The sequence below is a fragment of the Protomyctophum bolini genome (genome assembly GCF_963924005.1).
Source record: "Protomyctophum bolini genome assembly, chromosome: 10".
Taxonomy (NCBI): domain Eukaryota; kingdom Metazoa; phylum Chordata; class Actinopteri; order Myctophiformes; family Myctophidae; genus Protomyctophum; species Protomyctophum bolini.
Genome location: NC_137871.1, coordinates 22,849,348 through 22,865,136, shown reverse-complemented (window position 1 = coordinate 22,865,136; position 15,789 = coordinate 22,849,348). Strand labels below are relative to the sequence as shown.

Below are 15,789 nucleotides of genomic sequence, written 5' to 3'. Positions count from 1 at the left end.
GTGGAGTGGTTGTTGTACTTTTTTGCACATTTATGACAAAATATAATAATCGGCTCGATTATTAACTTTTACCACCGATACCGATATTAATAAAAAACTGAATATCGAACATGAATATCGATCACTAAAAAACGTCAGTCAATTTTTTTTAAATCGGCTGACAAGATTGACAATATTTTGTCTTAGTTTTAGTCATCGTAGATTTGGTTTTCGTCAGTGAAAAAAAGGTAGTCGACATTTTTCGTCATAGTTTTAGTCGATGGAATCAACACTAACTGCCTCTTTCTCTCTCTCTCTCTCTCTCTCTCTCCAGGTCGCCCCCTCCCTCCCACCTCCTCCTCCAGCCTGCTGCCCCCCTCCCACCCGTCGGGGGTGTCCTCGGCCACGCTGCACCACCCGTCCCCCGGGGGCCCGGGGTCTCCCGGCGGTCCCATGCGGGAGTGCCAGGTGCCCCTGCTGGAGAAGAACATGAACTCCACGCATCACTCCTCCTCGCACCTGGACTCGTCCCGCCCTGATGACACCTACCTGCTCCGCTCTCAGCCCTCCTCCAACGCGGGTAAGACCTCCGTCCGTCTATCAGACTTTTGAATCAGTGGTTCTCAAACGTTTTCATGTGGCGGACCCTGGCCTAAGGTAACACAGTCCCTCCTGTGGGATCGTGAGGTCAGTGTAAGGCGCTTTAGGACCCTGGCTTAAGGTAACACAGTCCCTCCTGTGGGATCGTGAGGTCAGTGTAAGGCGCTTTAGGACCCTGGCCTAAGGAAACACAGTCCCTCCTGTGGGATCGTGAGGTCAGTGTAAGGCGCTTTAGGACCCTGGCCTAAGGTAACACAGTCCCTCCTGTGGGATCGTGAGGTCAGTGTAAGGCGCTTTAGGACCCTGGCCTAAGGTAACACAGTCCCTCCTGTGGGATCGTGAGGTCAGTGTAAGGCGCTTTAGGACCCTGGCTTAAGGAAACACAGTCCCTCCTGTGGGATCGTGAGGTCAGTGTAAGGCGCTTTAGGACCCTGGCCTAAGGAAACACAGTCCCTCCTGTGGGATCGTGAGGCCAGTGCAAGGCGCTTTAGGACCCTGGCCTAAGGAAACACAGTCCCTCCTGTGGGATCGTGAGGCCAGTGCAAGGTGCTTTAGGACCCTGGCCTAAGGAAACACAGTCCCTCCTGTGGGATCGTGAGGTCAGTGTAAGGAGCTTTAGGACCCTGGCTTAAAGAAACACAGTCCCTCCTGTGGGATCGTGAGGCCAGTGTAAGGTGCTTTAGGACCCTGGCCTAAGGAAACACAGTCCCTCCTGTGGGATCGTGAGGTCAGTGTAAGGTGCTTTAGGACCCCGGCCTAAGGAAATACAGTCCCTCCTGTGGGATCGTGAGGTCAGTGTAAGGCGCTTTAGGACCCCGGCCTAAGGAAACACAGTCCCTCCTGCATTTTGACATGCACATCAAATCCGTATGTCATCATTTTTCGACATGTAGGGTCCATTGGACAGTGGCTTTTGGAGTGGGGTTTAGTGAAGGGTCCATTGGACAGTGGATTTTGGAGTGGGGTTTAGTGAAGGGTCCATTGGACAGTGGCTTTTGGGGTGGGGTTTAGTGAAGGGTCCATTGGACAGTGGCTTTTGGGGTGGGGTTTAGTGAAGGGTCCATTGGACAGTGGCTTTTGGGGTGGGGTTTAGTGAAGGGTCCATTGGACAGTGGCTTTTGGAGTGGGGTTTAGTGAAGGGTCCATTGGACAGTGGCTTTTGGAGTGGGGTTTAGTGAAGGGTCCATTGGACATGTCTTTTGGGGTGGGGTTTATTGAAGGGTCCATTGCCTCGGTTAGAGCACTCCAGAGTGAGATGCCCGATCATTAGTAGTGGTGGAAAGTAACTAAGAACATTTACTTAAGTACTGTACTTGATAGGGCTGTAACGATACATTTTAATAGCGATACGATACGTATCACGATACAATACATGGACAATATTTTTTCATTATGGCGATATGATACGATTCAATTATTTGAAATATACAGTAACTGTTTAGCAAGTATTAAATATGTGTGAAACTTGTGGATAGTGCAGGTTTTTAAAGGAAAGATCCATTATTCTGGATATAAGTAAACACAGTGATTCTCTACTTCTACTCCACTACATTTCGTATCAAAATATTGTACTTTTACTCCTCTACATTTATGTGAAAACTTTAGTTACTACTTACTAGTTACTTTGTAGAGTTAGATTATTATTATTACAAAACATCCAGTAAACACTTAAGCCCTATGTACATTTCGTTTGCAAATAGCAGATCTACAAGCTCACAATGTGTCACGATGGGACGTATTGTGAGCGTGTACATCGGCTATTTTCTAAATATTTGTATACATTTGAAAAATGGGACATTCTGCACAGTGAGTACTTTCTACTTTTGGTACTTTAAGTACATGTTCATGCCAATACTTTTGTGTTTTTTACACATTTTGAGTGACAAACCGCAGCTCTGTCTGTCTGTCTGTCTGTCTGTCTGTCTGTCTGTCTGTCTGTCTGTCTGTCTGTCTGTCTGTCTGTCTGTCTGTCTCTCTCTCTCTCTCTTCATCTCATTACAGACTCTCTAGTTGGCTGTGTGCTGCATGCTTATTGCTTATATCAGCATGGGATGATTTTCTGTCCCTCACCTATTCATGTAAACATGTGCACACACGCATGCACGCACGCACGTGCACACACAGTCACACACACACACACACACACACACACACACACACACACACACACACACACACACACACACACACAGACTCACGCTTTTCTGTGAAGAGTTTGTTCGTTAGCGCACACATTCATTCTCAGCTTCACTGGACCCCCTCTCACTCTCTCTCCGTCTCTCGCTTCCTTTGTGCATCTGCAGTAATCAGCAGATATATTTAGAAGAGAGAGCAAGAGAGAGCGAGAGAGAGAGAGAGAGAGAGAGGGGGAGAGAGAGCGAGGGGGAGGAGGGAGAGGGGGGCTGGTGGAGTCCTAATGTGATTTTTGGTGGAATACAATCTATTGTTAATGGCGTTAGTCTCTCCTTTGATGCAGTATAAATCTTCATTAGGAAGGGCCCGGGTCCCAGGTTCAAGAGCAACGTGATTAGGAGGCTTTTAAAATGACGTTACATCAGCCTTCTAATTGGCTCCCTGTTTGCAGGGCTGGCATCAATCATTGGCCCGGCAAATAAATTCACCCTGCCAGTGACGGCCTAATGGACACACGCTGGCACAGAGAGAGAGAGAGGCTTAGAGGCATGCTCTCTCTCTCTCTCTCTCTCTCTCTCTCTCTCTCTCTCTCTCTCTCTCTCTCTCTCTCTCTCTCTCTTGCTCGCTTACAGAATCAGAATCATTATTGTCACATCACAGTATTAACAAAGTAAAAGAAAAATCTTTTTCGTGCATAGTTCACATCTTGTTATTTTTCCAAGGAAGAAGAGAGAGGGGGGGGGGGGGGGCTGGAAAGACAGGCAAAAATATAGAAGAAACGACAAGATGTTGCAGGCCAATTCCATTGGCGCTCCCAGTTACCCCCCTACCTCTCTCTCTCTCTCTCTCTCTCTCTCTCTCACATGCACACACACACACACACACACACACACACACACACACACAGTACTGGTTACTGTGCACGTCGGAGTGACTGTAGAGTGGCAATCTGGTGTGTGTGTGTGTGTGTGTGTGTGTGTGTGTGTGTGTGTGTGTGTGCGTGTGTGCGTGCATGTGTTTGTTTGTTTGTTTGTTTGTGTTCCTGTAGAGAGTGGACACTGCATGGCAGGAAATGAGCCCCGACCAAGTTGGGCAGAAATAATCCTCAGGAAGTAGCACACTGTGTGTGTGTGTGTGTGTGTGTGTGTGCGAGCGCGCTTCTGTGAGTCAGGGGTCACTTTGGCTGTATTATTATATATATATATATATATTATTTTTTTCAATCTTTGTCACAAAGGCCGGGAGAAACATAATTCCCTAGCTCTGGACATTTGGGCCGGTAAAAAAATGATGACAGCTCTCTGTGGCTACAGAGGATTACCATTTCAAACAACCTGTCTGTGAAGTTCTTATCCGAGGATTTCACCAAGTTTATCCGGACTGGGTGCACTAGAGCGTCGCAGTCCCACCCCCTTTCATGATGATGACAGGCCCAGGAAATAATTCCCCATTAATTTTCCCCATAGACATTTCAAAAAGTATTTATTTAAAGATCTGTAAGCCTCGAACAAAGCCACACATAACAACTCGGATCGTGACAAATCATGACAACAAACTAGATAAATTAGAAAGAAGAAAAAAAGGTCAGGTTACAACACTTTTGTTTTACTTCTTTGCAATTCGTATTTGTTTGTCCAGAAATATTGTGTTTGTTGTCATGATTTGTCACGATCCAAGTTGGCTTTGTTCGAGGCTTACAAATCTCTAAATAAATACTTTTTGAAATGGTCCTGTCGTCGTCAAGACTGTGACGTGTGTCACTCATTACTGTTTACAGGCTGTTTACAGAGGTGGTTTAAAAAGCAGGTGGCTTGCACATCCAGTTCTTTGCTGGTGCTGGACAAAAGGTAGATACATACAGAGAAGGAGTAGTCCGCACACAGTCTTTGCTCCAACAGTGTTTATTTTGTTAACTCAGGCCACAACGTTTCATGACCTGATGAAGGCCGCGCACGGCCGAAATGTTGTGTCCTGAGTTAACTTAAATGGTGTTTTACTCGTTGGATACGACTTTGTCCACAATTCCATGCTGTATTGATGTTGGTAGTATTAGGAGAGATAACAGGCAAATCGTTGATTAAAATAACAATTTGTCTACATTGTCTAATTGTGTAGACTTCTTGTAAATTAAGTAATGCAGATGTTTAACAATAATGTAACTCTTGAGAGTTGCTTATTTCGTCGACAAATTAAAACTAGACAAATGTTATAAGGCACTGGTGGACAAGAAAACTAAAAGAGAAGTAATTTTATGCTTTTTAAATAAAAACTAGACAAAATGTTAAGGAGGGACTGCATGGTGGACAAGAAAACTACAAGAGAAGTTTTTTTATGCTTGGTTGCACTCTGAAAGTAGCTGGTAGACGGCAGTAAGACGTCATCGAGGCCTGCCAAAACACATTTTAGTCGACTAAAATCTCATGACGTTTAGTCGACTGAAACTAGACTACCACTAAAGCACTTCAGATGACTGAATTATGACTAAAACTAAATCAAAATGTGCCGTCAAAATCAACAGTGGACCACATACTCACTATAGGAAGAGAGGCTGCCTCCAACTAAAACACACATACTCACTATAGGAAGAGAGGCTGCCTCCAACTAAAACACACATACTCACTATAGGAAGAGAGGCTGCCTCCAACTAAAACACAGAGAGAAGAGAGGCTGCCTCCAACTAAAACACACATACTCACTATAGGAAGAGAGGCTGCCTCCAACTAAAACACAGAGAGAAGAGAGGCTGCCTCCAACTAAAACACACATACTCACTATAGGAAGAGAGGCTGCCTCCAACTAAAACACAGAGAGAAGAGAGGCTGCCTCCAACTAAAACACACATACTCACTATAGGAAGAGAGGCTGCCTCCAACTAAAACACAGAGAGAAGAGAGGCTGCCTCCAACTAAAACACACATACTCACTATAGGAAGAGACGCTGCCTCCAACTAAAACACAGAGAGAAGAGAGGCTGCCTCCAACTAAAACACACATACTCACTATAGGAAGAGAGGCTGCCTCCAACTAAAACACACAAGGGTTTTTTATACTAGGCTATATATCTTCTGCAACCGTGGAAGTTCCTTAGAGAAAGGAAATGTCAACCTTGTTAGTCAAAATGAGGTTACACTGCTCGTTATTCTGAAGAGAAATGTGTTCCAAACAATGAAACTAACGATGCAACAATCAAGACAGCTAATGGTGTTGAGACAACATTATGCATGCACTCATCCACACCTTGTTGTTTTAATCCAATTAATTTGCTTGCGTAATGCAAGGCTGTTAAATTGAATTTAGATATTATTCCTTTATTGTCAAATAGGTGTCAGTCCAAATTATAATACTGTGCTGTAATGCTACATCGACAAATGCACCTGCCTGTCATCCACATGCATTCAAAATAGATGGATTTATTTTTTTGTTTGTCATATTATAGTATGTCAAGTTTCAAGGTTGTACTTTATTGTTACATCTCGAGTACAGGTACAGTATAAGAGTAAAATGTATTTTTGTTTGTCTTCTTTCAGACAATGCAGAAGCATAGATAATGACCAGCTGCAAAGACAGGAGAGAGAGTGCAGGGGGAAAGAAATATTAAACAAACAATACTCTATAGGCTATACCGTAGCATAAGAAGAGTATATCATCATATGTACCGTATATATGCGTACGTGTTCCGTGCGCGCGCACGTGTGTGTGTGTGTGTGTGTGTGTGTGTGTGTGTGTGTGTCATGGGCGGCGCTATGGAGGGGGGCTTGAGTGGGCTTTAGCACCTCCAGAAAATCCCGTAGCACCCCCAAGAACTGCTCAACCAAAATGTACTTTTTTCCCCCACTGTCAAATAAAATGATCTTCTCTGAACTTATTTGGTCGTCAAAATGTTGGAATGCATGACAGATCAAAGGCATGCCATGCACGTTTACATATAACAACAGCCATGAGGCAGGAATCTAGAGAATCCTCATGGCACAACATCCTGGTGCATACAGCCAGGCAGTAACTCCCCCCACACCCCACACCCCACACCCCACACCCCTGGGGACCCCCACATGGTAACTCTGTTATTTCTCTACCGTTTCGGATGTGGGGCGGCATCCTGGGTGCGTTGCACCAGTCACTTCACATGGGTGTGATATTTTCATTGATTGATTTGGTTTATTGAACATAAACATAGAAACAGCAACGGACTCTGGGTTATGTTATGAGTAGCCTACAAGTTATAGGCTAGTGACAGTTCCAATTGTTTAAAGATGCAGTTGGTCGTGGTCCCTCTAATGCGTATGATTTTGTGTTGGTTACTTGGTTTATCCATAATGCTCAAGATTGGATTGCAGCCTTGGAGCAAAATGGACTGCATGTATTGATTTTAAAAACAGTATAGCCTGGCGTGTAGTTGTTTAGTCTTTCAATTAATTATTTCATTATGTTCTATCTCTCATTTTATCCTGCCGCATTAATAGCTGTGCATTACTGTTTGCTTTTTTGCTGGTGTGAAATTGCTCCCTAAAGGCTGTTTTTGGAGAGGAAACCGAAAAGTGACGCTCAAAGGCATGTTTTTTGGGGATAAAACCCCCAAAAATGTCATCCCGCACACACCTCCATTAATAGTCAAGCACCCTTCCTGCACCCCCAGTATAGGCTACAGTATATGGTGCCGCCACTCGTGTGTGTGTGTGTGTGTGTGTGTGTGTGTGTGTGTGTGTGTGTGTGTGTGTGTGTGTGTGTGTGTGTGTGTGTGTGTGTGTGTGTGTGTGTGTGTGTGTGTGTGTGTGTGTGTGTCATGGGCGGCGCTATGGAGGGGGGCTTGAGGGGGCTTTAGCACCTCCAGAAAACCCTGTGTGCGCGTGTGCGTGCATGTACATATACACATGCATAGAATTGCACCATTACCCGAGCTAACAAGTGGACTTGTGTTTCCGCCGAAGCGTGACGGCAGACCGCCAGTGGACTGCTGTTGTGGGGGATTGGTGGGGAATTGGGGGGTCCGTAGCTCCGCACGTGTGCGTGCTGGTGCGGGGAAAACACACACGCTGTACGACTGGGAGCACCTGTCTGGGAGCGGGGGAGGGGGGGGGGGGTAGCGGAGACGGACAAACGGAGCGTGACAGATCGCTCCTGGAAAGAGCTTGCGTTAATGCTGTCTCTGGCCATTCATTATGCATGGGGAACGCGCTAGGCTATTTTTAGCCCGCCGCGCCTGTGGGCCTCTTCTAAAGTGGTCGGCGGCTATCTCCTCCTGACAGGGAAGTCATGCACCTCAAGTCACTGCTGACGACACCATGAATGTTTAATCCCTTCGTTATTTATTTGTTTCTTTTTTTCCCCCATGTTTTGTTGAAACAACAAATCTATGGGAACAAAGCAACAACAAAAACGTCCTAGGCAGTATAGGCTCTATACGCGTTGTTCTTTTTAATGCCCTTTATATAATAGTGACTTCATAGTGGCTGTAGGAGTGTGTGTGTGTGTGTGTGTGTGTGTGTGTGTGTGCGCGCGTGTGTGTGCACGTGCGTGTGGGCAAGGGTGCATGTGTGCGTGTGCATGTGTGTGATGACATTATGATGACAATTCTCTTGTGCATTTCCCCTCCTAATTAGACAGAGATGAGTAACCAAGGCAGAGCTGCTGGTGTGTGTGTGTGTGTGTGTGTGTGTGTGTGTGTGTGTGTGTGTGTGTGTGTGTGTGTGTGTGTGTGTGTGTGTGTGTGTGTGTGTGTGTGTGTGTGTGTGTGTGTGCGTGTGCGCCCTTCACACTGACTGATGGGCTATTTTCAGCAAGTGTACGACGGCATCAAGGCCCGCCAAAATACATTTTTGTCGACTAAATCATATGGTTTTATTCAACTAAAATTGTATGACATTTATAGTCGAATAAACGTAGTAGACTAAAACTAAGACATTCCAGGTGACTAGTAAAATGTAAAACTAAATGAAGACACTATATGACTAAAATATATATAATACTTTGCTGTCAAAATCAACACTGATGCCATAGAAACATGAGATACACAAAAGTGTTAAGAATGAATGAGACAAAGACGGAGAGAGTAGAGGGTGAAGAAGAGAAACGAAGAAGAGAAAATGGGGAGAGGGTGAGAAAAAAGAGTGGGGTTTGTGTCAGAGCTGATCTCTTTAAATGCTGAATTAGCGATTCTGGTCTCTTCCTAACGCACACGCACACTCGCACAGTGCACACAAAGCGACACATTTGACTCCAGACACACACAAGCTGATATCACTATGCCATGGCGAGCCCCCGGCCGAGTGCCCCTGCGGTGCCCGTATATGCACGGTGCTTTAACAGCGAGACATGTTAGCAGACATGCTAATGCCCTTCTGTTGGCCCAAGGCTGGCTGTGAGCATGGACGCCATTATGAACTTATATACAGGGATTAGCCGGGGCCAAATCCGCCTGTCCACTCTGCAGGCATGGAAAGGCATTGGCTGAAAAAGAAGGAAAAAAATAGCACAGCGACGTCAGCCAAAGGGAGAGTAAGCTGGACTAGCTTGGACATCAATGACAGACTCAGCATGTCCACTAGTCCAGCTTATTGCTTTTTATTTATTTATTTTGGGTTCCCCACGGCGTCTGGGCCGTGGTGCAGCACATGCACCGGTTGCACCGTCAATATTTTGACGCCACTGGCATAATGAGTACATTTACTTTTGGTACTTGTACTTCTAATTGAAGTATAGGCCTACATTTTGAATTTCGGACCTTTACTTGTAAGAGAACAGTAGAGAATAACTGTTCAATATTTATGGAAGAGGGCATAAGAGATGTGCATTTTTGTGCAATTCGAACATTGTATGGCTTTCTGAATAGATTTTGAGAAATAGCCTCTGTCTTTAAAACGAGTACTCATAATGGTTTGTTTGGAGTGAAAATCATCAAGATTTGAACAGTTGCGTTTTAGCCTCAAAAATTGACCTACAGGAATGTTGTCCTTAAGGTGTCTTGGATGGTTACTGGTAGCATGCAAAATTGAGTTGCGTTCCATGTATTTTCTGAATAGATGTGTGAATCATTCCAGTTTCATCCTTGGATATGGTTAAATCCAAATAGTTAATTTTGACCATGCTTTGTTCACAAGTGAATTTCAGGAAACTTGAGCTGTTGAGATATGATTCAGTCTATTAGTTCAGTCTGTGTCCCATCCCAAAATAACAGGATATCATCAATCGTATCGTTTGTATAGTTTAATTTTTGAATAGTAGGGGTTATTATTAGGGTCATTTTCTTCCCATTTTCCCACAACCAATCCAGCCACAGAAGGTGCTGAGCTGTCCCCATTGCAGTCCCAGATTGCTGGAGGTACCAGTTGGATCCATATTGCATGTAATTTCGACTCAGGACAATGTGCAACAGTTCCAATAAAAACGAATTTGGGGGGATTTGTCTTATTTATCTCTTGGACAAGTAATAGGAAGCAGCATTCAAAGCATCTTCATGGGGGATGCAGCCATATAAATTTACAACAAGAGAGACTAATATTGTGTTCTGATTCAAAGTGCAATTACTCAGACAGTTATGTATATGCTTCAAACACCAAAAGGGGTTCCCGTCCTGAATGGGTGGGTGTTAAGTCAAACATTTGAGTACTTTCTCTCACTTTGTTTCCACCACTGGAGAAAGAGGGGACGTAACTATAGGGTAGATGAAAAAAAGTTGATCTGCATGACTGGCCTCTAATTGCTCTAGTCTACTTCCTTGCTGCGTATAGCAGTGTGCTTGTGTGTTATCAGCCAGACTTCCTGCGTTTCAGACCCACTCAATTAAATTCAAAGGGCTTTATTGGCATGAGAAAACATACGTTTACATTGCCAAAGCAGAAAGAACAATACAACAATACAGCAATACAATCAAAACAAAAATGATGTACATTTAAAGGTCAGAATCTTCAATAGATCAACTTCTATGTACCGAGATCACTCGATGCAGGTATAGTGCAGGAATATACACAATGATTAGTCTTTATTTAGTCTTTATGAGTTTTTTGTCATTGGTCATGTTTTCAAAATCTCCGTGTGTGGTTGTAATCTGTGGGAAGTATGTGTCTCTGATGTCTTGGTACAATGGACAGATGGTTAGGAAGTGTAGCTCGGTTTCCACTTCATTTAGTGTGCAGTGGGTGCATAGTCTGTCTTCTCTCGGGATGCAGGTCTGCCTATGACGGCCTTTCTCGATCGCGAGACTGTGCTCACTGAGTCTGTACCTAGTTAAGATTTTTCTTTGTTTTGGGTCGGTCACGGTGCTCAGGTAGTCTGCCACTGTGTATTCTCTGTTTAGGGCCAGATAGCATTCTAGTTTACTCTGCTTTTGTGTTGCTTCTTTCCAATTCCACTCACTGGCAGCTGCATGTACAGCAGCATTTATATCTTTCAGACTTTGGATGTTGGTGGACATTCGGACTCGCACATTTAATATTTTTCCTTTCAACTTCCTACTCCTACTCCTACTCATACTCATACTCATACTCATACTCATACTCCTACTCATACTCATACTCATACTACTACTACTACTACAACTACTACTTCTTCAGCTTTCAGTGACTTAACCCATTCAGGGCGGGAATCCCTTTTGGCTAGCATTATGTTATACTTTAGCTATTGAAAAATAGCTAAAAATCGTGAAAATATTATATGAAATATTATTGAAATATTATATGAAAATAATATATGAAAAAATCGTGAAAATATTCTTTCAGAGTGAATGTTTTTAACTCAAATCTTTGCTTCTGGGGGGTACCTGGAACAACATATTTTCAGATGGGGATCAACGGCCATTTACGTATATTTTTGGGGGTCCTTGATATGAAAATGTTTGAGAACCACTGATATAGAAAACTGTCAGAATTTAGAAGACATTTGTAGAATCGTCCTCTTGTCTAAATTTAAAGAATTTCTTTCAGCAACAGTGGTGGTGTTGTATTTTAATTGCCATTGCGAGACCTCAAAAGCCTGCCGTTGTATTCGAGCAGCGATTCTAGATCTATGCAGTGCATGTGCCAGCTTCCCTTGTTTTCACTACACATTTTGTTCAACTACAGAATATTCTCTATTAATTCAAGCAATAATAATTAATATATACTGAGTGTAAACCGTATTAATCTTGCATGCACGCACCCACGCACGCACGCACACACGCACCCACACACGCAGACACGCGCAGTCGCGCACACGCACATGCACACGTACATGCACTGCGTAGTTCATGAAACAATGGATAAATGTACCATGTACTGTGTGTCTTTGCTATTGAAGTTACAGTAGGTCATTTATTATTGATCTCAATGTGAAAGAATAACTGTTCAATATTTATGCAAGAGGGGGGCGGAGGGCATGAGAGAGGTGCATGTGCATTTTTGCGGCCAGATTTAAACGAGGAGCGACAGCGTGAGAGTGTGCGTGAGTCTAGAAGTACAGTAGGCTATACTTTTAAGTGTGCATCATGCATGTGTGTGTGTACTAGTACAGTGGTTTCCACTTTGGATCGGCCGAGTCACCTTCACTCTCTGTCGGGGATGTTAACAGCACAAAGCATTGTGAAGCAAAGTGAGGGATAGCATGCGGCTAGGGTAGGACATCCAATGCTCTTCACAATGTAAATATGGTCGATTCCCGACTCCTTCTGTCCACATGTCGAAGTGTCCTTGGGCAAGACACTGAACCCTGCATTGCCTCCAATGAGTCGGTCGGTGTCAGCTAGCCACCGTTGGTGTGAGCTAGCCACCGTTGGTGTGTGAATGTGGGAAGTGAGGACGCTGTCGTCCACTGTTCCACTTCACCTGTATGAATGAATGAACCATTGTAAAGCGCCTTGAGCACTTGGAAAAGCGCTATACATTTTTAGGGTTGCTAACCGTCCCTTGAAATACGGAAACGTCCCTTATTTGGAAGCTGACAGACGTGTCCCTTATTGAACTGATGCATTATTGAATGTGCATTATTGAGCTGATGTCCCTTATGTTTGGGATCAATGACACACAACTTACAAGTTGAAACAGCTCATACGTAAACTTAAATACACTATATACACTTTTATACTGCATACGTACTATTTGCAACCTGGCTATTATTTGGAATTATACGGTATGTTAGAAATGGCAATTGCGCGTGCGTGTGCATATTGCATTGTAACTGCAATACAGTTGTGAGCTTGTACTGTACAAGCCAGATCCCTCGGCGAGCACACTTGCAATTTTAAAACTGTCTGGGAGAAAAACGTGTCGTGGAGGGAAAATGGGAGTAGAGAGAGAGAGACACACACACACACACACACACACAGATGTCCCTTATTCATTTTCATTCACCTTTTTTTTGTAATTTCAGCAAATCACAGGCCAGCTACTATACCATTTCTTTCCTTTAGGATGATATTTTGCGAGTTGCTAAAACTCAGCAATGGGCTGACAGAGTGGAAAGAGAGGAAGGAAAATGGTCCAAAAATGGGCCATTGAGATAGATAGCACAATCGAACCCATACTGAAACTCATTTCACACATATGACTCCAAATCCCTTCAGAACAATAGCACCTGTGTATTTCCAATGAGCAGCTCGCTGGTGTGTGCAGACTCCAGTGACCTCAATTCTCTTCCATAAAGAACGAGTTTATTTTTTGCATAAAAATAACTCAGTCATGGCGGGGAACCTGGAGGAGACAGAGACAGAGAGCAACGTCAATTATTCATTTTTATTCAACTTTTTGTAATTTGCATTAAGAAAACTCTAGAGCCATTGAGATAGATACAGCACAAGTGAACCCCTATTGAAACTAATTTGATCTTGCTACTGTAGATGTGCAGACGCCTCAAACGAACTCCATTATTTTCCAATCTGCTCTAACCAGACAAAGGAGGGAAATTGGCACGTTGTCCCTTAAAATGACGTGGGGTGCGTTCGGAAATGTGCTCTGAGAATCAGCTACAATTTCAGAGCACTCTGGTCTTGACGTCATATATACGAGCGCTCTGATATTTCATTTATGAAGACTATACTTTTCATGTTATTTTAAGATTAATTGAAATGAACTTTAATTCACCCCATTGTATAAACATGAGCTGCTTTAATGCCTGTTGAATACGTCCTAGACCAGTGATTCCCAAAGTGGGGTCCGGGGACCCCCAGGGGTCCCTGAGGGAGTTCCAATGGGTCCCCAGCTAAATGATAGTTCGGAACCAAATTGACCCTTATGGTTCTGTAACTCTGAGAGTGTACAAGTGTACACTCTCACATTTGTCGATTTCACAATACAAATTGGGGTCTCAGAGATAGAAATGCCTAATTAGCCTAATTCAGGTCAAACCGGCTGCCCTTGAAATGAAAATAGTTGGAAATCACTGCTAGAGCCGTCAAAATCTTCTCTTATGGGTATCCTTGGCATATATTTTCAAATAGGGGGTCCGCAGGCTAATGAGGATCATTTTGGGGGTCCTTGACATGAAAAGGTTTGGGAACCACTGATGGTTCCCAACCCTTTAGAGAGTCGGGACCATAGACCATAAATACACAGACAATAGTATCGAAAAAGTACGCAGAAGTTTTACTTAAGTAAAAGTGTCAATACTACAATTTGCAAGAGTTTGTAATTCAAAATGTACTAAATACCACAAGTAGAAAGTTAGTTAGTTATTAAGCAGAATGTGCCATTTCACCAGTTTTCAAATGTAATAAAATGTAAAAAGAAAGAAATCCTTGAAAATAACACAAGCTCACAAAATAGCACAAGCACACAATGCGTTACGATGTGACACATTGTGTGCTTGTAGATCTGTCATTTTCAAATGGCCAAAATGTATACAGGGCTGGAATGGATGTCCAACATTTGTAACAAACCGTATAATTGGGCTATGTGTGCATCAGGAGGCAAGGCTTCTGCCCCTCTTAAAAGGATCCCTGGCTAATAAAACCTGCCTTAATACATTGTACTGTATTTTCCCTCTATAACTATAATTAAAATGTAATCCATTTAGGACTGAGGCCAGATACAAAATATCTTCTACTGTAAATCATGACAGTTTTATGAAAAACATAAACATTTCAATGTCAGTGGTTCCCCAAACATTATATGAACTTGGCTTCTGACCCCCATCTGAACATGTATTGTTCCAGGGAGCTGGAACAATATATTAATTAAATGATATGATATGAATTAAAAAACGTTTGCTTTGAAAGCATATATATATTCAAAGATGTGTGCCACATTTTGACACATTTTCGAAAATGGCAGATTTACAAGCTCGCAGCGCGGCACTCGGTGCATATAATATGAAAAGAGTGCCTGACTGAGTGGCAGAGAGCTCCCAGAGCAGAACGCTCGGAATCGTCGAACCGTGATATCCGGACGATCAGTGAGCACCTGGGATGCGCTCCAGTGCTCTCTCAGGGCGCTTCCCAAGCGTCCCACGGTTGGCCAACAGTGGATACAGACAGAGTTGAACAGAGGACAGACCACCATGCAGGGTTTATATATATAGGGACAAGTGATGAACTCGCAGATGGCAGGTGTGTTGTTGGCTGATGATGGAGGTGTTGCTGATTGAAGGCAGGTGTGCAGGTTCCAGACGAGTGAGTGGCAGGACTTAAACTGACACATGTGCACGCACGCACGCATCTGTGGTCTGCCCGCGGGGCTCCTCCTAGTGGGACGTGCCTCGACGACCTTCCTAAGGAGACGCTAAAGTGGTCAAATGTAAACTAAAACTTTTGTATATCTTTTGCGTTGTATTGTTCCACTACATTTTATAATGATAATTGCTAAAACTGCGATTGCTTAGCAGAGTTCAATGATGCAAATGCATGCATGTCAAGTTGATACAACAGTATCAGTGTATTATTCTCCAATGAAATAACATTACTGAAATGAAGGCTGTAAGGGCATTAATGGGAGCTTATACCAAAGGCACTTTACAACTGACCACAGCTTAGCGTAATACATTATGACCGGTACAATATGTCAATGATTACAAACATTAAATGTTTGTAATCATTGACATAATTGTGCCGGTAATAATGCATTATAATTATACACTCAGTGGAACAGCAAATACATTTTATAATGAGTGTTATAATGG

The 15,789-nt window shown here is 43.4% G+C and overlaps 1 protein-coding gene across 1 annotated transcript in view; it reads left to right on the top strand.

Moving 5' to 3' along the window:
• The first annotated feature begins 442 nt into the window (after positions 1-442).
• The window catches only part of tenm2a (teneurin transmembrane protein 2a), a 135,712-nt gene continuing 120,365 nt past the window's right edge, over positions 443-15,789 (top strand). The window contains exon 1 of the mRNA XM_080773907.1: positions 443-559. Coding sequence (XP_080630033.1) covers positions 469-559 — 91 coding nt within the window. The 5' untranslated portion in view covers positions 443-468. The remainder of the gene's footprint in view (positions 560-15,789) is intronic.